Below are 25,482 nucleotides of genomic sequence, written 5' to 3'. Positions count from 1 at the left end.
GAGCAACTCACAGATTTTATTTCACAACACCCCGGTAGAAAAGCATTACCCCCTTCCCTTTTTTTTAACAAATGCTGAACAGAACCACAGGGCAGATTAAGTGATTTACCCAGGGAATCGATGGCTGAAGTAGGACCTAAACCCAGGTTTACTGAATCTTAGTCCAATGCCCTATCCATTAGATGATTTGTCTTACTCTAAAATACACACAAGTGAGTACTCTCTCCCATTCCCCCCACTTTCATTTGTGTTTCGCATTGTGTTGAGGGTGCTTACCTTCCAAACACAGGGATAAGCATTTTATGAGGTTAAATCTGAGGGTGTAAGCCTCTCCAAATGCAGGTGAGCTGGCAAATAATTTTTTCTGTTTCAGTGCAGCATAGATTCATGAGATGTCTCCCAAGCCATAAACATCCCGAGAAGCAGCAGTCCTGCAGTCTTACTCCAGTGCATGAGGGGCAACTGGAGGCAGGGCACTACCCAGCAGACAATGATGAGCAGAACAAGAGTCTTGTCCGTTGCGGGCACAACCTGTCTCTCCCCTATTTGACAGAGATTCCTCACAATGTCTCCCCTTGATCGAAAACTCAACAGGCTGGTTCCCATCAGACTTATTCTGTACAGATGGGGGAATGTGTGCACATGGCATTGATAGTGCCCAGTCCCCTGGGGCCACGGTTTACATTAGGGAGTTATGGATATAGTGTTTGATTTTTATAAGGCAAAATTTAGCAACCTACCTCACAATATTTCCCCCCCCCATGTTTACACAGAGCAGCTGGAGAACTTTTCTTCCCAACAAACACCCCATGCCAGCATGGTCCAGAGGTCAGAAAAAAAAGATCAGTCTCTTCAGCCACTCTGGTGAGGCATGAAAGCCCAACGACAGCACCAGTCAGTGCCACAGGCAGCAGCAGCTGGTGCAGTGAGGGCGCCGGGCGGGCCTCTTGGGGACTGCATAGCAACATCTCCCTCCCCCTTCCCGCTCTCCCCATCTCCCTTCCTTCCCCTCACCCCTAGTCCCGCTCTTCCCTCCACCCCTCCTTCATTTCTTCCCACTTTTCCCCCTTCTCAACTTTCCCGCTATTTTCTGCTACTACGCATGCGCCCCAAACCAGCTCTCCCAGGAGCGTTCTCTGTTACGCATGCGTCATGTGGTCGCGCCAAGATCGGGCGTTCTCTCTCTGCCATATGGGTATCGCCGTGTGTAAGCCTCTGCGATGGCGCATGCGCATTGGTGACACAGCGCAGGGGATGGCGCGTATTTTTCCTCAACGCATGCGCAGTTATTGTCCAGCGGCGGAGGGTACGGGTGGAAGGAGAGAGGTGGGCAAGCGGTCCGTGGCGCTTGCGCAACCTAGGGTAGGCGGAGTGAGTCGGTTGCAGCGTTCCTGCTTTCGGCGCTTGCGCACTGAACGGCCACAGGGGCCCAGGCGACGGAGCGAAGATGGCGGCGGTGGTACAGAATGTGGTGAAGCTGTGAGTGGTTCCCCCTCTCCCCCATTTTCCTGCCCCCCCCCCCTCCCGAGCGCTCAGCGGAGCAGTCCGGGCCCCGGCTGGGCTCCCTCCCCTCGGGAGAATCTAAGTGACCGGACCGGCGGTGGCGCGGAGGACTCCTGCAATGGGGCTTTCATTGTTAGGCGCAAAGTTTCTCAGCCGGCTCCTCAGGCGGAGTGGGGATCCTGGCGCGCGAGGGGAGCGGGGCGGAGTATGGGCCCCTTGCGGCCCCTGGGGGTGGGAACGGGGGGAGGAGACCACCCTCACAGGTTGGCCTCCGTAGGGTCCCTGCGGGGTGTGAAGGGGGGGAGCAAAGCCCCCACTTCTAGTATGGGGGGGGAGGGAGGATTATCCTCCTCAGAACACCACCACCGAGAACAGCAGGGAGACATTTCCTGTCCAGTCCCCCCTCCCCCGCCCAGTTCCACTGGGGGATGGGGAAGAAGACATCCATTTATGTAGCTGCCATGAGGAACAGGGTCCTCCACAAGGCTCAGGCTAGACTAGGGGTTGAAGCTTCTCTTTCCAGGGGATCCATATGGGAGCACAAGCTACTGCTCGCTACGGGTGCAGAGCGCTGGAAAGGCTACAGTTCCGTTGACCTTCTAAACCAGCAGTCCTGCCCCCCATCTTTCCTAAATGTTAAAGAATAAGAGAAGGTACGAGAGGGGTGTCTGCAAGACTGCCCTAAGGGTAAGGGCTACAGCTTCCTAACCTCACCAAGGTGTGAAAAGGGCCAGCTCACCTCATAGTCTTGATAAAAGTGGTGTGAAGGAGCAAAAGTGCTGTTTTAAAAACTGGACTTGAAAAATCATGGTGATTCAGCCAGCCAGAATGCAGGGTTTAAATTGAGGAGGGTTTTGTGGTAGGTAGGATAAGGATGGTAGGCCTTGACAGAAGTGGTGGTTGTGTGTAATTGTGATGACATTGCTTATAACTTCTTGAGGTTATAAGCTTACAGTCTGCTTTGATTCTTCAGTAATTCATAATAATGGCTGTCATGTGGCAGACTGTGGTCAGGAAGCAGTATTTGGGGTTAAGTCCAGGTGTGTGATATGATTTCCATGTTTCTGATTAAGTTCCTCTTTCCTTTCCTCTCTGGACATTGTCAAACCTTTGCTGTCTCTAAAGAAACTTGAGAAGAGCAAAAAAAAAGTTCTCTGGAACACACTAAGCAGCAGGTATTCTTAAAAATTCTTTGGGGAAAGGACAGTCTTAACAACTAGAACATCACTTTCTCTTTCTGCAAATCACGCTATTTGAGCCTCGGGCAGAGAGAGAGAAGGGTGGTCTTGGAGTCAAGGCACTGCAATGGACCTCAGGTACCTGAGGGTAAATTCCTGCCTTAGCCATTTGTTTCTCACATATCCCTGGGTAGGTTATTTAATATGCCCTGTGCTTCAGTTCCCCATCTGTAAAAAGCAGATTGTATTTCCCTGTCTCTTATGGGGGTTGTGAGGATAAAATCCATTAATAATTGTGAGGTGCACAGGTACACAGTAATTAGGGGCCGTATAGGTACCTAGATCTCTCTAAAGGTACACTACCAGGTGTGCAGGTATTGTAGAGTAGTAGCCCAAAATATAGACTCTCTTTTTTTATATAGTGTTTTTCATCACTAGACTCAAAGCACTTTACAAAGGAGGTTAGTATCAGTATCCCCAGCACCAAATGCTACACTGCACCAAAATGTTACTACAGTGTAACTGGATTATTACTGTAGAGTATTGTAGTAACATGCTTTTAAATAAGGGATGACTGAGCCAAACATCCTCCTAACCCTCCCCATTCTTTTGATCTGTGTGTGACTTTTTTGTATGTTTTCTGGTCTTAGTTCAGTCTAAAAGGAAGCAAAATATAAGTATCAAGTTATCCACTTGTCACATGAGCATGGAATTTAATTATTTTTAGTGAAAAGGGCAGTTGGGGTTTTTAATTTTTTTTAAACATAAAATGTAAATCGGGGTTGGCAGCCTTTCAGGAGTGGTGTGCTGAGTTTTCCTTTATTTACTCTAATTTAAGGTTTCGCATGCCAGTAACACATTTTAATGTTTTTAGAAGGTCTCTTTCTATAAGTCTATAATATATAACTAAACTATTGTTGTTTGTAAAGTAAATAAAGTTTTTAAAATGTTTAAGAAGCTTCATTTAAAATTAAATTAAAATGCAGAGCCCCCCGGACCGGTGGCCAGGACCTGGGCAGTGTGAGTGCCACTGCAAATCAGCTCATGTGCTGCCTTTCGCACAAGTGCCATAGGTTGCCTACCCCTGATGTAAATGAACAGCTGTTTTTAAAAACTAATGATGGATGTTTAATTACCACTGTGTATGTGAGCTAAAACTGTTTTTAAAGTAGATTTTTTTAATCATGGTTGGTATAGATTAGGTAAAATCTGAGAATGCGGACCCAGTGTGCTAGGCAGTGTATGTATGCTCTGCCCTGAACGCTTTATGATCCAAATAGATGAGACAAAGGATGGGACAGGAAACAGAAGGGGGAACTAGGTTGCTCAAGGTCACGGAGCTAGGAAAAGAACTTGGGTCTCCTGGGTCCCAGCCCAGTTCCTTATTCACTGGACCATACTGCATCTCCAGTAGCATTTTAATACCATTTTAGAAAACAGGTTTATAGACTTAAGTTCAGATCCCATTGTCAGTCATGCCAGAGTAAATCTTGAGTAACTCTATCAAAGTCTGCAGTGTTGTATTTACTTGTGTATAACTGAAAGCAGAATATGTTCCTATGTCCTTTAGAAAAATGGTCTTTCTCAGTGGTTCCTTTTCTTTTTGTGGATACAGACTAACACGGCTGCTACTCTGAAACCTCTCGTTACAGTGTGTTTGGTAACACCCATTGTTTCATGTTCTCTGTGTATATAAATCTCCCCACTGTATTTTCTACTGAATGCATCCGATGAAGTGAGCTGTAGCTCACGAAAGCTTATGCTCGAATAAATTTGTTAGTCTCTAAAGTGCCACAAGTACTCCTTTTCTTTTTTCAGTGGTTTCTGAATTCTTTCATGCCGTGATCACCTTTTGGCTCACATCTGTTAACATGGCCCGCAGGGGCAATGGTGCCAATTCAGATATTACTTTTTGGGGCTAGAGCAGATTTTTCAGCCCTGCTTCCCCTTCTTACATCCAGCCCTGGTCCACCCCTAGGTCTCAGGGGGGGAGTTACCATCGCAGACCAAAGTGCATGGATTGGGCACACCCGCCCCAGCGAGGATGGCAGCTCAGGCTCCTCCCCATCCCTCCTCTGCACCACAGCTCCCTGTCAGCCTGCGGGTGGTGATGTCTCATTTCAGTGCTGCCAGCCCTTGGATTTTGCTGCCAGTGGCAGGGACCAACCTCTACATAGCCAGCTCTGTGCACCTATGCTCTCTACCTTGCAATGGGACCATGAACAGTCTCCCTGTCTCCCCCTGCCCTACTTAAATGGCAGCCCTGTCTACCCCTCCTTGTTAACTTGAGGCTTCCAATGGCACTAGGAGGAGCTGCCATGAGGTCCAGCAGGAGGGCCCAGCAGGCAGTGCAGGACCCAGGACCAGCCAAGCTCCCTTCAGATCCCCACTGCCTTCCCTCACCCTGCTATTTACCCTTCTCTTCACTGGCTTGATGTTTCAAGACACCTCTTCCCCTCCCTCCCTCGGGGGTCATAACTCACAGTTTGGAAAAGGAGTCTATACTGAGCAAGGAAATCATGTTGAACCTGTGTCAGCTCATTGTTAAAAGTGGATGCAGCCAATAGGCTTTTATTTTTCTCTAGTATGGGCTGAACCACTGGGAAGGGTTTAGGTTGGATATAGGCTGCTGAGCAAATTTCTGGTCTGCTTTTTTAGTATAGAAGCAAAGACACAGAGTCTGTTCTTTTTTCCCTCCTTGGATCAAGATATTTTTGCATATGCAGGACGTATCCAGAAATGCATGAAATTTTTAAAAATATTTTGCTTTATTTGACATTTTCAGTCTATTTAAGCTGTGTTTGAATGCACAGCAATGGCGTATCAATACAATCAGCTTGTGCATTAAGCTCAGACATTAGTTTTTAATTGTATCTTAGAAATGTGCATTATTAGATTGAACTGTATAAAAGTATTTATGACTTTAATAAAAAGCTAGGTTATGTATTTTAAAAAGAGAATATCCAGTCCAGCCATTTGTTTGTGGAAAAGTTTTGACTCTTCCATTAAGATCTCTTTCCTGATGATGTCACTTTTTTTTTTTACCCCCTGCTTTTGATTTCTCCACTTCCTGATTTTTGGGCCACTCTACAGTACAAACCATGTTAGCTGCTAAGGGGAATCCTATTCTGTTTCCGAACACCTTTAGGAAAATTTTCCATCCTGAGAACTGCTATAATATTTAATGCTTACGTAGTGCCTTTAATCCAAGAGACTAAGGGCATGTCTACATTTGCCATTTAAAGTGGAAAAAGTCCCTTTTCTGCTCAAAAATTGTGGGAGCGTCTACACTTGCCAATGACTTTTTTGCGGCAAAACTCAAAAGTTTCACCGCAAAAAGTAAACCACCTCCATGAGAGGCGTACAGCTCTTACCGGTGATGCTTTTGCGGTGATGTGCAGGTGAAGACATGTTCTTCCTGTTTACAGAACTTTTAGTCTCCGGAGCATATCCCACAGTGCCTAGGTGACCACTCTGGCCAGCAGCTCTGCTGCTCTGATGCCAGGTAAACAGACATCCACCCCTCCCCCTGTAAAGCCCCGGGAACTTTGAAACTTCCCTTCCTGTTTTCTTGGCAAGTGCACACTTATCATCTGGCCAAGTGATAATGGCTGCTCTAGGGGCCAAAGATCCCCAGCTTGGAGCAATGCTGAGCTACTGGCGCTGATCAGTGTTTGGGGAGAGGAGGCTGTGCAGAGGCCCAGGATGTCCCGTGATCACCCCCCACCCTCCTTTTCCCACAAGACCTAGCTGTCAAAACGGAGAGAGCTGCACTGTGGATTAGCTGTCCTCAGTGCACTGTTCTTATGGGGGAAGTGCTGCAGATGTAAACACTCTCTGACGCCTGTGGAAGTAAGTGAGTACACAAACTAGTGCTTTTCTTTTACCGGTTCACTATCACTAGTGAAACTGACAGCATAAAACCTCTGCAAGTGTAGACATAGCCTAAAAGCCTACAAGGGAGGGTAGTTGGTAGAATTATCCCTGTTTTGAAAATGAAGCACAGAGCTATTAAGAGCACTCTGTATGAGTAGCTGAACTGGGAATAGAGTCCAGGTCTTTTAACTCAGGGTCCAGGAGGGCTCTCTCCGGAGGTCTGGACAGCTTCTATAGACTGAAGTGGAGAAGAGACTTGTTTTGTCAATAGCATCATTTACTGATCAGTTATCAGAGCAAAAGATAGTTTCATGCACTGATCGGGGAACTGTCTTAGCAAGCAGTTGAGAGTTTCATCTGTAGTATGGATATAGCTTATGCTCCTGTCTACCCTACAAATTTAGCTGTATAGGGAGATATGTCCAAATCTGTATCGTAGTTGGGGACATGGCTAAAGCATAATGATATGCAGTCTGCTGCAACACAGAACTATGCTTTAACTGTGTTGGTTGACAACAGTACTGTAAGCACGACCTCCCTACTTCAATGAATTTTAAAAAAAGTGTGACTTGTGCCACATACTACTTTGTGGCGTTGAACTTGCTAAGATTAGTGCTAACCTGACAGTCAGAAACCCATAGGGACACTGGCTCTCTTAGTTAGTTCTGAGGACCATTTTATCCCTCACATAATCTTGTTTGGCTGTCAAATCTTTCTGTCCTGTGCATAAGCAGAAAGGACCGTGGATGAAACAGAATTTTTGATGTGCAGGTGCATCTGAAATGGATATTATCTTATTTTTGGGAAGTTTTTCCCCCTAGTTAAAGGGGTTGTTCTCCTTTAGCTTACATCAGTTTTCCTCCTTATAACTCCACTGACTTCAATGGACTTAATCTTGTTCTTCACTGGTGTTGGATCAAAACCAGGATTGATATATTTAAATCTCAGCTTCCCCATCCCAAGTGTATGCCTTTGTTCTGCATTATGTCCAGCAAGATATTTTGCATGCAATGTTATGTGCAAATTCTCATGTGTTGCCTGAAAGACAAAAGCTCCCATGTGTCATGTCTTGTTGTTCATCCCGTTAAACTAGTAGCTTCCTTGCCATGTGTGTAATTACTGAGTTATGTTATGGAGCCAGCCTGGGTGCCTTTCCTCTCTGATTCATGTTCTCTGCTTTGATGAGGTCATTTCAGCCAGTGTAGAAGTGTCAGAATCTATCTATATGTGTGTGTAAACAAAGGGCTGTTGTGCTTATGTATTTATCAATTTTTTTCTTTCCTTTCCTTTCCTCTCCTGGCATCGGAGACATAAAATTCTCTCTTCTTTAGCAAGCTGAAGTCACCAGATTCTCTGCTTTCCCTCTCCCTGCTACTTTGTGGCAAGATTTTAACATTGAAATTACTATAATTATGGCTCATTCAATTAAGTGAGTCTTTAGTGCTGCTGTAGCAAAAAAAAAAAAAAAGAAAAAGAAAAGAAAGGAAAAAAAAAAAAAGCCAAAACCTTGAAGGGGGGAAAAAGTAGATTTAATCAGTCTTGTATTCTTCCTGTCGGTTCGTGACTTCCCCCTGTTTTTGCTAACTTGATTACCAAGCAGAATTGGATTTTTTTTTCCTCTATTGGATCTATATATTGAAAATGTGCTTCAGTATAGCGTAACAATATAAAAAGACTCTAAGTAGAGGGACCATCAAATCAGTGATTTACTCAGAGGGTAAGGACATGAGCATAGCATGTAGGTAGGTCACCTGAATTTTGAGTGTGGGGATGGAAATATAGCTCTTGGCATCACTCCAAAATGTTACTCCATAATTTTGTGACAAATCTATGTCCATGATACCTTTATTGTTGTCTGTGTGTGGCAAACTTGAGATCATCCTGTCTTCACAGGAGCAGGAAGGGAGAACTCAAAGCCTCCTTCCAAGATGCATGCCTCCAGCACTTGATCTAAATGAGAATCTCTGTTAGCACTGCAGGGTCTGTCACATATTTAAGGACTTCTGAATCTGTTCAGTGGTTCACATGCATTACAAATTTTTTATTAGTTTATGCAGTGCTTCCAGAGTATCCCAAAAATGCAAGGATCACTCCACTCATCAGTTAAAATCCAGCTACTTCTTGGTTGTGTAATGGCAGCCCCACTGCACAACAACTTAGGGCAGAAAGTGAAGGAGTCGTATATCCAATTTAAACTGCACAGTATACCAGAGTTATAATTTGCTTAAGTGCTGATTGTTTCCTTTACTCAGTTCCAGTTAGGATACCCACCTTTTTAACACTTAGAAGCCAGAAATTTGGTACAAAATTTAATTGAAAACCCAAATATAAATCAAGGTGATGGTCTCGTATGAAACAGTGAATTATTTATGGAGAATTGTAGCTTGGAACCCATCTGTTTTAAGACCTTTGTACATAGTGCATCATTCTGTGATATTTCATGAAATGATATTTAGGGTAAAAGATTGGTTGCTCAGGGAGTTGGCAGTTGGGTAATAGAGCCTTTCAACTCTTCCATTTGACGGCAGCCAGGGTTAACAATGCCTTAAAAAAAAATAAAGCCTGTAGATTCCCTAGCCAGTTCTCAGCAGGACAGATGTCACTGATTCGCTCCCTTGCTAGTACTCTTGGCAGAAATGCCAAGGATTGAAAGAGCCATGGAGACTTATCTCCGTCCCCAGAGTTGAGCAGCGGTGATTGGCTTTGAGCAGCTTCCATTGCTCATACTCCTGGTGAACAGGGCTTCAGATTCAAGGGGTGTCAACCTGGTCCCTTGTTCTCTGCTCTGTGTCCCTATCTGGTTCCCTCATTATGTACCTTTTGACCTTTATCTCCATTCCTGCTTTTTTTTACTTGTCCCCTGTATTCAGTCAATTTCTAGGTCCCATGGTACTTCCCTCGTCTAGAGGATGGGTCTTTTGTTCTTGGTGGGTTCTGTCCACTGTTCCTGAGGATTCAAATAGGCTGGTCTGGTGTTCTCTTCTCAGCATCCCTCTAGATCCCTCGTTTTGACCCTGTGACCTGCCTTTCATACTTTGTACCCTGTAATCAAGTAAGTGCTGGGCTCTGCAGCATGTCCCTCATCTGAGGGGGTGGGCCTCTTAATTAATCATGTTTGTTTATGGTAGTGTCTAAGGAGCAACCAAGAATGGAACCCTGTTGTGCTAGGCACTGCACAAACATAGAATACTATTTGCAGGTACTGGGACAAATGAGTCTAGACCTGCCCAAAATTAAAAGCCCCTCCCCCCCCATCTAAGGGGGAGGAATCACTAGGCCGAGGCCACAGGTGAGTGCATGGGACTGCGAAGGAGACAACAGGAATGGAAGTGAGGTCAAATGTTAAAAATCAGGGAACCAGAGGGGGACAGCAAGCAGAGAAGCCCAAACAGTGCCTGCTGCTCCTCAAAGGTGTCTAAGGAGGTAGTATACAGTCCCCAGGGGAACTGCACCCAGAGTCAATACAGAGTAGCAGACAGTTCCTGACCTGAAGAGCTTACAATCTAAATAGATCAGATAGGCGGGGAAGGGATGTCAGCAAACAGCATGTTCCACAATTTTTGTTAGGTGAGTTTAATTTTGGGGAGGTCATCTAAATGAAAAGTGAAGGGAGAAGGGACTGAGGGGAACAGGGCAGGTGTGGAGTGAAGCTGAGACAAAGAGAGTGGGCAGGGAAGGAGAGGGTTGGAGCCAACAGTTGACTCTGGCCACCATCCTGGGATTTAAATAGTCTGGTAACTTTCACCAGCATTAAATCCAAACTACTGGGATTTAGAATGCTATGCAACTTGACAACTAATAACAATAATATTAAATAAAATAAAAAAACCATTACAAATTGCTCTGATACAAATTACTGGGAAGCCTCTGTGGTTCCTGCAGAACATTATTCAGTGTAAACAGCTTGAGAAAAATATGCCAAAAGCTTTCGGAGAACAGTCTGAAATCCTTACTTTGGAAGGATTGTTGTGTATCACACTTGGAGTAATTCCAGATACCTCCGAGGAAGCTGGGTTCTTGTAGGGATCTGATCTGTATGGGTCATTGGTCCGCTCCCTAATGTTAATTCTAGTAAAAGTCTGATTGGGCTTGTCTACATAGTGGTGATAGAATGTCTGATGGTGCAAAGTCCCGAGGTAGGTGTTCCTAAATAGTTATCTGGGAAGTCCTGCAGTAGGGATATAAATCGCCAAGAGCAAAATATATCACAATGGTTTATGTCAGTGGTCCCGAGTGCTTGGCTCCAGCCGTTCTATTGTCTTCAGACTTGGCTACAGATCTTTTACAAAGGTCTAGCTCCAGTGTTTATGTTGGTACATCCTATCCTGCCAGAGCATCAGGAGAGTTTTAAAAACAGGTGTGTAGAAAGTGCCAGGAAAGGCAAGCAGCAACGGCAGCTAGTAAGAGAATCCTAATAACTAATACACGGTGTCTGTTTCCTCATCCCACAGCCTTGGAGAGCAATATTACAAAGATGCAATGGAGCAGTGCCACAACTACAACGCCAGGCTGTGCGCTGAGAGGAGCGTCCGGCTGCCTTTCCTAGACTCACAGACCGGAGTGGCACAGAGCAACTGCTACATATGGATGGAGAAGCGTCACAGAGGCCCAGGTAGGGCCTTTTCTGCTGTTATGGTACAATAGCGTATCCCCAAAGCCAGCACCAGACTTCCCCTCTGCCTCAGCTTACCCACTCTTGTGTAAACTAGCAGGCCAGCTCACCAGCCAGTGTGTCAGTGAAGCTCTCCCCAAAGTCTCAGTATTTAACTTCCTTTTCCCAGGGATGCATTAATTTTTCAAACAGATTTCAACATCAGTCAAGACAGGCCTGGCCCCTCCTAGGGCATCTGCTGCTGCCTGCACAGCAGGTATCTCTAGCCAAGTCTTTCCTCTACCTTGTGTGGCAAACATGCCTTCCAGGTCCTTTCCCTGACCCGTGGTCTCTTTCAGTTCTCCTAATTAAGAGAACTGCTTGTTTCTTTTTTCAGAGTGGTAGCCATGTTAGTTTGCATCAGCAAAAACAATGAGGAGTCCTTGTGACACCTTAGAGACTAACAAATTTATTTGGGCATAAGCTTTCATGGGCTAAAACACACTTTATCAGATGCATGGAGTGGAAAATACAGTAGAGAGGTATAAATACACAGCCCATGAAAAAAATGGGAGTTGCCTTACCAAGTTGGGGGTCAGTGCTAACGAGCCAATTCAGTTAAGGTGGAAGTGGAGTATTCTCAACAGTTGAGAAGAAGGGGTGAATATCAAGGGAGGAAAAATCACTTTTATAGTGCTAATGAGGCCAGCGTAATCAAGGTGGCCCATTTCAAACAGTTGACAAGAAGGTTTGAGTATCAGCAGAGGGAAATTAGTTTTTGTTGTCACCCATCCAATCCCAGTCTTTATTCAGGCCTAATTTGATGGTGTCCAGTTTGCAAATTAATTCCAGGTCTGCAGTTCCTCTTTGGAGTCTGTTTTTGAAGTTTTTTTTTGTTGAAGAATTGCCACTTTTAAGTCTGTTGTTGAGTGTCCAGGGAGACTGAAGTGTTCTCCTACTGGTTTTTGAATGTTATAATTCTTGATGTCTGATTTGTGTCCATTTATTCTTTTGTGTAGAGACTGTCTGGTTTGGCCAATGTGCATGGCAGAGGGGCATTGCTGGCACATGATGGCATATATCACATTGGTAGATGTGCAGGTGAACGAGCCCGATGGTGTGGCTGATGGTGGTTAGGGCCTAAGATGGTGTCCTATCTGAAAAGTCACAGGTGGGGGCTAAGACGAAATCCCTTAAAGGGCCAATTCACCCTGTGGTACATGGGCATAACGCTTGCTGTACTTTATAAGTGTTCAGGTGAGGAAGGAGTGGGGAGGCTCTTTGGTTTTAGTTAATGATGGAGAAGCTGTTTGCCTCAAAGTAACAGGAGTACATTTCTTTTACAGTTCACTTATCTTTCCTCAGCTGCTTTTGCACCTATCTTCCATCATGCACAGTGCTGAAGACCTACCTGTTTATTGTCTTGCATGAATAAGTTCAGCGACCTTTTGTATTCAATGGAGTGTAGTGGTTAGAGCCAGGAAACTGGTAGTCAGGACTCCTGGATTCTAGTCACAACTCTGGAAGCCAGTTGGGTCTAGTTATTATAGCAAGGTGAGTGGGAATTAGGACATCTGGGTTCCCTTCCTGTCTCTGAGTAGAGAGTGTGACTTAATAAACCGTGGCAACTGAAAACTGGGGCTGCTGGTTTCTGTGCCTGACTCTGGTACTAACCTGCTATGAACTTGAGAAAATATTCAGGTTCTCGGTGTCCTGGGATCAGAACTGTAACTTGTGATCTCATCAATACATGTGGGATCAGTGTGACCTAGTGGCTAGAATATTGGATTGGAACTCGGGAGACGTGGGTTCTGTTCCTGGCTCAGCCGCTGGCTTGTTGGGTGATCTTGGGTAAGTCATGTCCATTCTGTTCCCATCTCTAAAATGGGTATAGTGATACTGACCTCCTTTGTAAATTGTGGTGTTATTTTATACAGCTCTTTGACAATACAAACTTTGTTTAAGTCATGAGGAATATTATGTTGGAACATTTAGTCTTAGAACCTAACTCTGTATTAGGAAACGCAGAGAAAGCCCTGACATCCCCTAACCTGCAAAAAGAAATGTGTGTGATGGCGTTTATATGATGCTACTACCTGTGGACCACAATCAAGAATCAGAGCCGCACTGTGCTAGTACCTGTGTGGACAAGCTGCAAAGATAGCTCCTGCTCCAGAGAGCATACAGTCTCGGTATCACAGGACAAAACCGACAAAATGGGGTGAAAAAATAATACTTCGATTGGAAGCTTTTTGTGGCAGGAACCAGTGTTTTGTTCTACCCTGTACAGCACCTAGCACCATGGGGTCCTGGTCCATGACTGGGGCTCCTAGATGCTACTGCAATTCCAGTAATAATGTGAACAGAGGTAGCAGATATCTTAGCTGGCCTAAGCAATGCTGGACAGCAGTGTTTTGTAGGCATCTCACAGCCTTCTTCAATGTGTGTGGGACGAATGTGTGGGATTGCAGCTTTGAAGGTTCCCTTGACCATGGCTTTAAGAAACAGAAATTTGGTTGCAAACATGCAGCTGCTGGTAGAAGCTTCCCCTCAGCCCTTTCATTCAGGAGTTCATCTTACCATACTCTGTATGTCATTATGCATTGATATAGACTGAATCTCTCCTACAATGGGGAATGGAATGCTGCCTCTTGGCAGCAAACTTTTGCTCCCAACATTTATCCCATTTTACAGAGAGGCAGTGTGATCCAGAGGGTAGGGCATGAGAATGGGAGTCTGGAAACATGAGATCTATTCCTGGCTTTGCCAGTGACCTACAGGGTGACCATGAGCCAAGTCACTTTGCCTCTCTGTACCTCAATTTCCTCTTTCCACCCTGTATCTGTTTAGATTGTAAACTCTGTGGTGGTAAAAAAAAAAAAATAAAGAAAGAAAAGAAAAGAAAAGAAAAAATAAAAGGAGTACTTGTGGCACTTCAGAGACTAACAAATTTATTTGAGCATAAGCTTTCGTGAGTTACAGCTCACTTCATCGGATGCATTCAGTGGAAAATACAGTGGGAAGATTTATATACACAGAGAACATGAAACAATGGGTGTTACCATATACACTGTAATAAGAGGGATCAGGTAAGGTGAGCTATTACCAGTGGGGGGGGGGAACCTTTTGTAGTGATAATCAAGGTGGGCCATTTCCAGCAGTTGACAAGAATGTGTGAGGAACAGGGGAGGGGAATAAACATGGGGAAATAGTTTTACTTTGTGTAATGACCCATCCGATCCCAGTCTTTATTTAAGCCTAAGTTAATTGTATCCAGTTTGCAAATTAATTCCAATTCAGCAGTCTCTCGTTGGAGTCTGTTTTTGAAGGTTTTTTTTGTTGAAGAATTGCCACTTTTAGGTCTTTAATCGAGTGACCAAAGAGATTGAAGTGTTCTCTGACTGGTTTTTGAATGTTATAATTCTTGACGTCTGATTTGTGTCCATTTATTCTTTTACGTAGAGACTGTCCAGTTTGGCCAACATACATGGCAGAGGGGCGTTGCTGGCACATGATGGCATATATCACATTGGAAGATGTGTAGGTGAGCCTCTAATAGTGTGGCTGATGTGATTAGGCTCTATGATGGTGTCCCCTGAATAGATATGGGGACACAGTTGGCAACGAGCTTTGTTGCAAGGATAGGATCCTGGGTTAGCGGTTCTGTTGTGTGGTGTGTGGTTGCTGGTGAGTATTTGCTTCAGGTTGGGGGCCTGTCTCCCAAGATCTGTGAGAGTGATGGGTCGTCCTTCAGGATAGGTTGTAGGTCCTTGATGATGCATTGGAGAGGTTTTAGTTGGGGGCTGAAGGTGATGGCTAGTGGCGTTCTGTTATTTTCTTTGTTGGGCCTGTCCTGTAGTAGGTGACTTCTGGGTACTCTTCTGGCTCTGTCAGTCTGTTTCTTCACTTCGGCAGGTGGATATTGTAGTTGTAAGAATGCTTGATATAGATCTTGTAGGTGTTTGTCTCTGTCTGAGGGGTTGGAGCAAATGCGGTTGTATCGTAGAGCTTGGCTGTAGACAATGGATCATGTGGTGTGGTCTGGATGAAAGCTGGAGGCATGTAGGTAGGCACAGCGGTCAGTAGGTTTCCGGTATAGGGTGGTGTTTATGTGACCATCGCTTATTAGCACCGTAGTGTCCAGGAAGTGGATCTCGTGTGTGGACTGGTCCAGGCTGAGGTTGATGGTGGGATGGAAATTGTTGAAATCATGGTGGAATTCCTCAAAGGCTCCTTTTCCATGGGTCCAGATGATGAAGATGTCATCAATGTAGCTCAAGTAGAGTACGGGCATTAGGGGACGAGATCTCTCTCTCACAGATCTGGGGAGACAGGCCGGTCCTTGCTTACAGACAACCCCCCAAACCTGAAGCAAATACTCACCAGCAACCACACACCACACAGCAGAACCGCTAACCCAGGAACCTATCCTTGCAACAAAGCTCGTTGCCAACTGTGTCCACATATCTATTCAGGGGACACCATCATAGGGCCTAATCACATCAGCCACACTATCAGAGGCTCATTCACCTACACATCTACCAATGTGATATATGCCATCATGTGCCAGCAATGCCCTTCTGCCATGTACGTTGGCCAAACTGGACAGTCTCTATGTAAAAGAATAAATGGACACAAATCAGATGTCAAGAATTATAACATTCAAAAACCAGTCGGAGAACACTTCAATCTCTTTGGTCACTCGATTACAGACCTAAAAGTGGCAATTCTTCAACAAAAAAACTTCAGAAACAGACTCCAACAAGAGACTGCTGAATTGGAATTAATTTGCAAACTGGATACAATTAACTTAGGCTTTAATAAAGATTGGGAGCGGATGGGTCATTACACAAAGTAAAACTATTTCCCCATGTTTATTCCCCTCCTCTCCCGCCCGTCCCCCCACTGTTCCTCACACGTTCTTGTCAACTGCTGGAAATGGCCCATCTTGATTATCACTACAAAAGGCATCTCCTGCTGGTAATAGCTCACCTTACCTGATCACTCTTGTTACAGTGTGTATGGTAATACCCATTGTTTCATGTTCTCTGTGTATATAAATCTTCTCACTGTATTTTCCACTGAATGCATCCGATGAAGTGACCTGTAGCTCACAAAAGCTTATGCTCAAATAAATTTGTTAGTCTCTAAGGTGCCACAAGTACTCCTTTTCTTTTTGCGGATACAGACTAACACAGCTGCTACTCTGAAATCTGTGTGGTAGGAACTCTCTTGCTATATGATTGTGCCAAACACAGTGGGTCCTTGATCTTGGTTGGGGCCTCTTGGTGCTACTGTAATACTAATAATAACTTAGGGTCTTATCCTGAGGGGTGCTGGGGTTAGCCACAGTCACCATTGATTTCCAAAGGCAGTGCCTGTATTCATCGCTTTGTGGCATCAATTTGTCAGAGAATATCAGATTTCAGGCTTTCTTTTGTGTTTTAAAGGTTTAGCCTCTGGTCAGCTCTACTCCTACCCAGCTCGCCGTTGGCGGAAAAAACGCCGTGCTCACCCGCCGGAGGATCCAAGGCTTTCCTTCCCTTCCATCAAACCAGGTGACCCTTCCCCTCCCTCTGATCTCTGTTCGCAATGCAGTTATTAGGCTCTTCTCGTGAGCTATTTCACCTCAGGTTATTGCCTGTGATATTAGGGGAGTGGTCTCGATGACCCAGGAGGTCCCTTCCAGTTCTGAGTTTATATATTCTTCTCTCGGGTTGACGATGCAGCCTCACCCATGTCACGTCCATACTGTGCATAGAGCATGGTCAGAAATAACCTCTTGGCACTACTGAGCTCCATAAATGCCACAGTTACACCAGCTGGGGTAGAAATCCTCCATTGTTGGCATTGTATGGGTTGTGGCATTCGTGGCTGAGCTCAACGTAGCGAGAACTTGAGCAGTCAACTGCTAGCTCTACTCATCTGAGCTGCTCCTGTGGGCTGCTGATTTGGGACCAGTGCAGGAGCAGGGAGGGAATGTATGTTTGAAGAAGCTGCCTGTTGCTTTACCCCACATGGACACCTTTTCAGTGGGGAATTGGAGTAGATCAGTGTTCTGCAGCTTTCCCCAGTTTTTTACCCCATGGGTCTCTAGACCAGTGTGGGAAGCACCAAGGTAGGATAAACATAGGAGAGATCCACTGTCCTTTGGGATCTAAGCCAACTACTAAGCATCTGGTCTTGGGGAAAATACCCCTCCCTCATAAATGTTGTTGCATAATTGTGTATTTTGGAAGGAGTACATCTTCCTTAAAAGGAGTACTTGTGGCACCTTCGAGACTAACAAATTTATTTGAGCATCCAATGAAGTGAGCGGTAGCTCACGAAAGCTTATGCTCAAATAAATTTGTTAGTCTCTAAGGTGCCACAAGTACTCCTCTTCTTTTTGTGGATACAGACTACATGGCTGCTACTCTGAAACCTGTACATCTTCCTTAGGAACACCTGTTGATGGCCAGTATTGGAGAGATGATACTAGTCTAGATGGGCTCATTGGTCTTATCTAGCATTGTGGGATAGGGGGTGGGGTACCAGGCTAGATGGGTCCATTGGTTTGATTCAGCATTACAGGGAGTGGAAGGGTAGCAGGCTAGACTGACCCATTGTTCTGATCCAGTGCAGTTGGATGGTGGAGATCCTAGAGTAAGTGGTTCTGGGCATGGCAGGTAGATCGTGGTACTGGACTAGAAGAACTGTAATGATATTTTCAGAGTGCCAGTGCAGTTCAGGGTCCCATCTGTGCTACAGAATCAAGTGTATTGCAGAACTCATTTGCAACATTCCTGATACCTGACATTATAACTCTGTCCCACAGTGTAGACAGGTCCTAATTACATCTCCAAATTGTGCTAATGCCTTGGATGTGTTTTCTCCCTTGCACACAATTAGTTGATTTGGTGGTATAATTGTGACCTAGTAGCATGGAGAACCTACTTCTGTTTTTTTTAGCTTTTGGGTATAATTTTCTTTCCCCTTTCTACAGATACTGATCAGACCTTAAAGAAAGAGGGGCTGATCTCCCAGGATGGCAGCAGTCTGGAGGCTCTCCTGAGGACTGACCCCCTGGAGAAACGCAGCCTGCCAGACCCGCGCAATGATGACGACAGCCTCAGCGAGTTCCCTGTCACCAACAGCCGTGCGCGGAAGGTACGGCAGAGAGAGGGCATTCTCCCCTATGTTGCAAGAGGGAGCTTCATGGTAAAACACAAATGTCTCACTGTTAAAGACAAACACAGCACACTTTTTTTCTTTCTCTTTCTTCTGTCTTGTTAGGCCCCTCTCTGACTGCTGTTTTGTGGTTAGGGTGTATGTCTGTCTGTCTTTCAGTGGGGGATGAAGACCTGGATCTACGGAGGGACCACTGAGCACTCAAAATTTTGAACCCCTGGTGGGAGCCTGCCATTGGGTGTGGGGAGCAGGAGGTAGCAGTGGCAGAGCAGGAAGCCAGGAGTGCAGTGAACTATTGGATTTGTTTTCTGGTGGTAGAAAAAGAAAAACTGTTTCATTTTATCCAGGCCCCATTTTGGCTTAATAGAGAGGATGCATGTGTAGCGCACTGGACGGGGACTTGGGAGACCTGGGTTCTGTTCCTTGGTCTGCCACTGACTCTGCTATATTAGAGCTAGCTACTAGTATTACTATGAATTTATTGCTGCTGTTTCCCTGACTACCAGTGGAGGAGGGAAGTATTATAAGAGCATTGTGAACTAGTGAGTAGAGCACTGATCTGGGGTTCGGGAGGACTGGGTTCTGTTCCTGACTCTGAAACTGGCCTGCTGGGCAGCCTTGGGATCTGCTGATAAGCACTAAAGAAGCACGAGGTGGTGGTGTAATAATTTAGCTGTGTTATTTTGCATTGGCCCAAAGTTTTAGCTTGCAGGTTCTCAGCCACTAGCAGCTGAAAAGAAAAGTGGGATAAGGAAGGAGCTGACATCAATTAAGCACACGATCATGATCAATATCGTGGACCGTACTATGCTCTGACTTTCACCCTGGCCCCACTGCCTTTTGCCTCCTAAACAACAAAGGTTCAGTACAGGGAACCCTGCAGTGATTTTTGCTATGCTTTGGGATGTCTGCAGAGAAATAAATGTTCCCAGGAAATGGGAACAAGCAAGGAAATAACAAAGCACCCTCTAAAAAAAATACCTGTTTCAAAAATTTCCATTGTTTCCAATCAGGGCATTTGTGTAATCTGCAGCAAGAGTGGAGCTGTAATTTTAAGAGATCTGCAAAAGGAGAATAAGGACTGTGCTCATGTGGTTTGGTTTTTTGTTTTTCCCTGTGTTATGATGGAAAGGGATCCCTGAAAGTGATTATTTTTTTACATTACAGATTTGGGTGTTTGTATGTATTTACAGGGCCTTCATTATCATAGTATCGGTTTGCCCCAAAGAGCTTCATACTTAGGTAAACAGCAGCTCTGCTCTTCCTTGTTGGATACAAATACTCCAGCTGACGGTTTAAATTCCTTCTAAGATGTGCGGCTGCGCAGCTGCCTATTAAGCCCTGTGCAGGGGCTCAGGGCTGTGGTGGGGAGAGGCGACCCCAGCTGGGAGCTGCCGCAGCGGGGAGGGGGCTGGGGGAGTACTCTCTCCCCACCGTAGCCCCTGGGCAGCCTGCACCCAAAACCTCTCATCCTGGGCCCCACCCCAGAGCCTGCACCCCAATCCTCTGCCCCAGTTCTGAGCCCCCTTCCATAACCTGAACCCTCATCCCTGGCCCCACCACATGAATTTTTTTTATGTGCACCAGTATGAAGGTGATGTGTCACACATCACCTCCATATTGGTGCACCTAACTATTCATTCTGCACATGGATATAAAAAATTAGAGGAGACACTGCTAATAGGGCTGCTGTCTACTTCATGATGTTACCATTTTTTATCACTGATAAAGAGCATGTTAAAAAGTAATTAGGGCTTTTAGTGATGTGTTGCCCAGGATGAAGTAGTTGGAAACCACTTTCCATTCCACCCCTGTTTTCCCTTTTATTCCTTTTGGAGCCCAGGTTGGTGATTTTTGTTGTTTTGTGTTTGTTGTCTCAAGCAGAAGCCCTGTGACTGTGGTCGCTACTTTACTTCACACCTATGGGCACAAGTTCAATCTGCAACTGATTGCCGCAATCCTGACTAATGTGGCTGTGGTGCAACAGTAATTAATCCCACCTTTGTGGTAGCATGAGGATGTTCATTTGGTGCTTAAGTTGTTTCATCCTTGCAGCCTTATTTTATGGGGAGCCATGTGTACTTGGTTTTATATTTGTAGATACTTGTGCAGCCAGACTTGTTCGTTTCTTTTTAAGTGAGTTTTTTGGCTTGGAACTGGTGCACCTTGTGTGAATTCTTCAGCGGATAATACTTTGCCTTGATCCAAGTTTATGGAAGCCCTTTACGAGAACAAGCCCTCACTATACCCATATAAGTATAGGTAAGAGGTGGCTATGTTATAATAATAATAATATCTAGCTCTTGCAAAGCACCATGTTCACTCCTGGGCTCATGACAACTCACTGCTGTACCCTCAGTCGGGTGCAGAAGACAAAAGGGTTTTATTTAACAATCGCCCCCTTCAGGCAGGGCATTATTTGCACTAGTCTTACTCGGTACCCAGAAGCAAGACAGGTAGCAAATCAAAACTGTAGTCCTGTGTCAAGCCTACCTTTCTTCAGGGAGGTTCTGGCAGGCAGCCATCTCTAGTCAGCTCCTCGCCAGACTTCTCTTACAGAGTGAGAGTTTGGAGGTCTTTTCTCCATCCTATCCAGCTCACAACAGAGCTGGGCTTTTCCCATTTTCCATTAACCCCTCCGTCTGAGCCTGACACCTGTTGCAGATATAGCAGAGGGGGCTGACTGAGCCTGCAGCAGCACATTAACCTTTTCCTGGCAATGTGGGATTTATGTGCCTCATTGCAAGCACCTGCCATCAGTAGATCACAAAATGGGGTACTTTCATCCACCCCTCACATGCAGCCATCTCTGTTATGGAATGCAGTGGCTGTTTACAAAAGTTTAGAGCAGGAGCAAAGAGCACTGTATCCAAATGAAACAGCAAGGGGATTAAGGGAGACAGAATGGAATTACCCTAGTTGGGATTTAGCCAGGATATAACCATTATTGTTATAAAAGTTCCATGGGACCTGTAATGCCTCATAAGCAATGGGAATTTTATTTTCCTTGTCACCTGAAAAATGGTAGCTCTGTGCCTCCTAGTATTCTGGAGGGCTTGGGATCAGTAGCTCTAATGTGGAGGAATGCCGTCTGCTGAGTTGCCCACACAGTTCCTTTCATACAGCACTGCCCTGGTATCTTACTGAGGCACTGGGGTCAGCACTGACTTGAAGGAGGGCCCTCTACTGAGTTGCCCTCACTACTCATTGTAGCACTTTGTGCTCACTGATGTGTCCCTCCCTGTTGTATCAAATATAGTGTTTCTCTGCTTTGGAGCTCTACTATTCAGATATTGCCCTTGCTGATGTGATCTGATGTGCGTTCCTTCACAGCGTAAGATGGCCAGCATACAAGAACCTTGGGGTTGGTCCTTCTGTTTGCCTCCGCAAAAAGGAAGTATTGGGTTCAAACCTTCCATTGTAGTCTGGGTTGATTGATTCCACAGCTGTGGCGTGATGGTGGGGTGTATGAGCTGGTGCCATGCTTTGAATTACATTACACCAAAGTTCCTTTCTTCCCAATCTCTGCATCATCCCTCACCTCTTCAGGAGATGAGGCTACTAAGCCCTGTGTACTAGCCCATGCTCTCACTCACTGTATAACATGTTAAAAATAACAAAAGTAATACCTAGTTCTTCGTAGCATGTTTCATCAGTAGTATTTTACGGAGGAAGCAAGTGCTATTATCCCCATTTTACAGGTAGGGAAACTGGGGCACAGAGTTGAGGGGACTTGCCCAAGATCACCCAGCAGGTCGGGGCAGAGCTGAGAATAGAACCCTAAGTCCTTGTCCAGTGCTCTATCCATTAGGTGGCTCTGACCAGAGTCCAGGGCTGCTTGTGAGCTGTAGCAGCATGTGTAAGGCTCCTCTGTTTAGCTTGTGCAATCACTGCAATGCTGTGTTTAATTCTGCTGTTGTGGAAAGTTAATATCCTGGGAATCCTAGAGTCTCCCTCTGTAAAACATCAAATATTATCTTTTGTTAAAGATTTCTCCCCTTCCCCACCCCAACTGAAAATTAACTTTGGATTCTAGGAACTTTTTTCCCATAAGGAGGGTGGAATTTGCTGTGAAATGTAAATGAGGCCCTCAAAGCCACAGGGGGCTCTGCTCTTCGTCATCTCCTATTGAACTGCTGAATCTATATTAAATGCATTGGCCAACCTCCAGGAACGCCTCACATACCAGGGCCCTACAAGCCTAGTAAGGATTGGAGCTGAATGGAGAAAATGTCTTCAGCGTGCATTTTGTTTTTATCCTTTACCCCATTGTCAGACTAATTTTTGTGGAAGGAGGGTTGGGGGTGGGAATTTTCCAGCTGAAAATTTTGCAAATTTACATGTGTAAAAACTGCTTTCACCTCTGCCTGGGTATTTTCTTTTGCATCATTGTCTTGGTCATTCCTTTGTGATCCAGTGAGAGAGGGGATGGTTTAGTGCATTGAATATCAGGTTGGCAATAACTTACTTGGTTCCGTAAGGATGCAATGCATTGCCATAAATGTTCCAGTTTCATGGGTCTCGGTTACCAGGGCAAATTGTAATGGTTACTACTAGTTATTATTTCGGTTGCTGTTGGCCAACTAAAAGCTTGGCCCCACTGCTATGCACTGAACAAACATACAGAAAGAGACAGTTCTTGCACTGAAGAGCTTAAACAGAGGCATCAAAAGGGGATGGGGCTTGGCCAAAGTCACACAGTAGGTCAGTGAAATAAGACCACAGATCTCCTGATTCCAGTGCTCTATCTGCTACGCTGCACTGCAGAGCAACTATGTTAAACAGCCTTAGAGGAAGACTTGCTTGAAGTACATGTTAAAATCCCAGGAGGGTTGGCTCTGTTCTTTGTCCTTCTTGGGCAGATAAATTGAGTTGTATACAGTTCATTGTGTGGCTCTTTCCATAAGAGTTGAGGTCTTTGGCCAAATTCCAGTTCTCCCTCCTGGATTCCCAAATGCACTTTCAGGCAGATGCATTCTTACTTTTGTCCTAAACTGTTGGGGTTGGTTAGTGTAAATTAGGAGTAACTCCAGATGAAATTGGTAGGCTGGTGTGAAACTGATGTCACAGTAAACCAAGGCAACTGCATTCCAGACTCCTTTGTGGTCTGGCTTAGGGCATCTCCATTCAGGTCTTGGAGCAGGAACCTTTCTTGGAGTAGGAACCTGCATTCCTCTCCCTTCTTTCTGGAGATTTAAGCTACAATTTCCTCCTCAAACTCACTGTGATCACCATAGCAAGATGGAGTTTAGTTCAGCTCTTGCTGTCCTGCTCATTCCCAGGGACAATGACAGAGTTTAGTGACCAGCCATCCTTCATAAAGGAAGGTATTTATTCAGAACCAAAAACACTACAGAGAAAACATATCTTGAAAACCATAAATATCTTGCACCCATGCTGTTTTACCAGGTGGTGTTCATCTTCCACCTGAGACCCTGTAAGGTTTCAAGGTCCCTCAAACCTTTTGTCTGGGTTTGTTCCTCTTGGGTCCAGGAGCTGACATGAAACTATAATCAAAGTGACACCCCCCCCAAAAAAAGAAAAAAGCATGCTGTCCGTCCATTCTGTACATTTCTCAGTTCTCTGCTGGTTCTCAGGAACCTGTCAAAAACAGTCTCCGCAGTTTCCCCCCATGCTATGGGGATCTTTAGAGAGTTGCAGTAATTATCCCTTAATGTTGTTAGTTTCTGATAGTTCATTTATGCTAAGTGACTTCCCCTGAGTCACTGTACTGCTTGTCTTGTTTCAGGAGAAAAGTTTAACCCCTTCAAACTTAGTAGGCAATTATATAACGTGAGAAGGGAAATTGAGTCATACATTCTTTGATAAAAATAAATCAGAAGTTTCCCGGTTCTCCACAATCAGAATCTGCGTTCCATCGCAGAGACAGCTGCAACTTAGCGTTGTGTGAAGCAATCCCCCTCCATGCTCCATATAGGGACAAAAGGTGCTAAAGAAATGTATTATCACGGGAACTTCAGTGTAAACAATGTTTTTCTTTCTAGGCTTTTATACAGCACTCTTTACGATGGTGTCTGTGTTATATATCCTTTGCATGGGACTGATTTTTTTTTTTCTTGTATCACAGCAGCATCTGGAGGCCTCATCAGGGCCCTATTCTCCCAGGTGTTGTGCACATATTGTGTTAGGTAATGGGACAATCTCTATTTGAAAAGTTCTGTATAGACAAGACAGGCAAAGTGTTGGGTTGAAAGTGAGAAAGCATTATCCCCATTTTACTGGTAGGGAACTGAGGCACCAAAAGATTAAAGCTCCAATCTAATCAGTGCCTAACTTTAAAACCGTGAGTAGTCTCATTTAATTTGTCATGTAAATAGTGCCTAGGAGCCCGTTGTGCCTGGGCCCTGTACAAACATAGAGCAAAGAAATGTCCCCTGCCCCAATGAACTTAACGTCTGAGTGTAAGACCAGAGAACACGGGTGGACACAACAAACGGAGTAGGGAGCACAAGCAAACAATGAGACCATGATGGGCAGTGGTCACAGTAATCCATAATTAGCCACCATTACTTATACTCTGTTTGTTACAATTAAGTACTTTGGGGATAGCAAAATCTGCTACACATTGTATCATCCCTACTTCCTCCATCCAAGCATGCATTAAAGGAGAAGGCAATCACTTTTGTGTCTCTTCCTCTAATGGTGAGAATAGAGAATCTGCTCCATAGTAATTAATTTTTCTCTCTTACTCCCCTAGCAGGGCATTTTTATAGGGCCTTTTCCAGTAGCTCCCAGTTTGGAATGAGCAGTGTTCCTTGGCACTGCAGTTCTCTCATCACTGAGTCTGTTCTGCAATAAGCTTCTTGGCTATGATGTTTTATGTGCCCCTGGATTAAATTCCTGCACTTTAAAAAAAAAAAAAAATCACTACTCGGTACTTAATGTGTGGCTAACTTTAAAAGTTTCATGCAGAATTGGGGACTGAGAGACTCATCCAAGGTCCATAGTGGATCCAGGAGCTGAGGGCCAGGTCTTCTGAATCACAGCCTGGTTCTGTAACCACAAGACCAGCCTTCTCTTTGGTGTGATTGGGAGTAAAATGTACCTGAAAATTCCCACCCCCTCATATATGCCACTTACTCCTCCCTGTGTGTTTGTAGCTTCTGGTGGACATCCCTCAGCCAGGTTCTAACGTCACTGTCC

The 25,482-nt window shown here is 45.0% G+C and overlaps 1 protein-coding gene across 6 annotated transcripts in view; it reads left to right on the top strand.

The window, feature by feature from the left end:
• The first annotated feature begins 1,320 nt into the window (after positions 1 to 1,320).
• Positions 1,321 to 25,482, top strand: part of DPF2 (double PHD fingers 2) — a 43,686-nt gene continuing 19,524 nt past the window's right edge. The window contains exons 1-4 of one of the 6 annotated variants that reach the window (XM_077821097.1): positions 1,321 to 1,479; positions 11,009 to 11,169; positions 16,599 to 16,706; positions 18,134 to 18,348. In XM_077821097.1, coding sequence (XP_077677223.1) covers positions 1,448 to 1,479; positions 11,009 to 11,169; positions 16,599 to 16,706; positions 18,134 to 18,348 — 516 coding nt within the window. In that variant the 5' untranslated portion in view covers positions 1,321 to 1,447. The remainder of the gene's footprint in view (positions 1,480 to 11,008; positions 11,170 to 16,598; positions 16,707 to 18,133; positions 18,349 to 25,482) is intronic. The other 5 variants (XM_077821095.1, XM_077821099.1, XM_077821098.1 and 2 more) reach the window with 5 other exon arrangements.

The sequence above is a fragment of the Eretmochelys imbricata genome, chromosome 7 (assembly GCF_965152235.1).
Source record: "Eretmochelys imbricata isolate rEreImb1 chromosome 7, rEreImb1.hap1, whole genome shotgun sequence".
Taxonomy (NCBI): Eukaryota; Metazoa; Chordata; order Testudines; family Cheloniidae; genus Eretmochelys; species Eretmochelys imbricata.
Note: the sequence above shows the minus strand (reverse complement) of the source record. Positions and strands in the feature narration are given on the sequence as shown.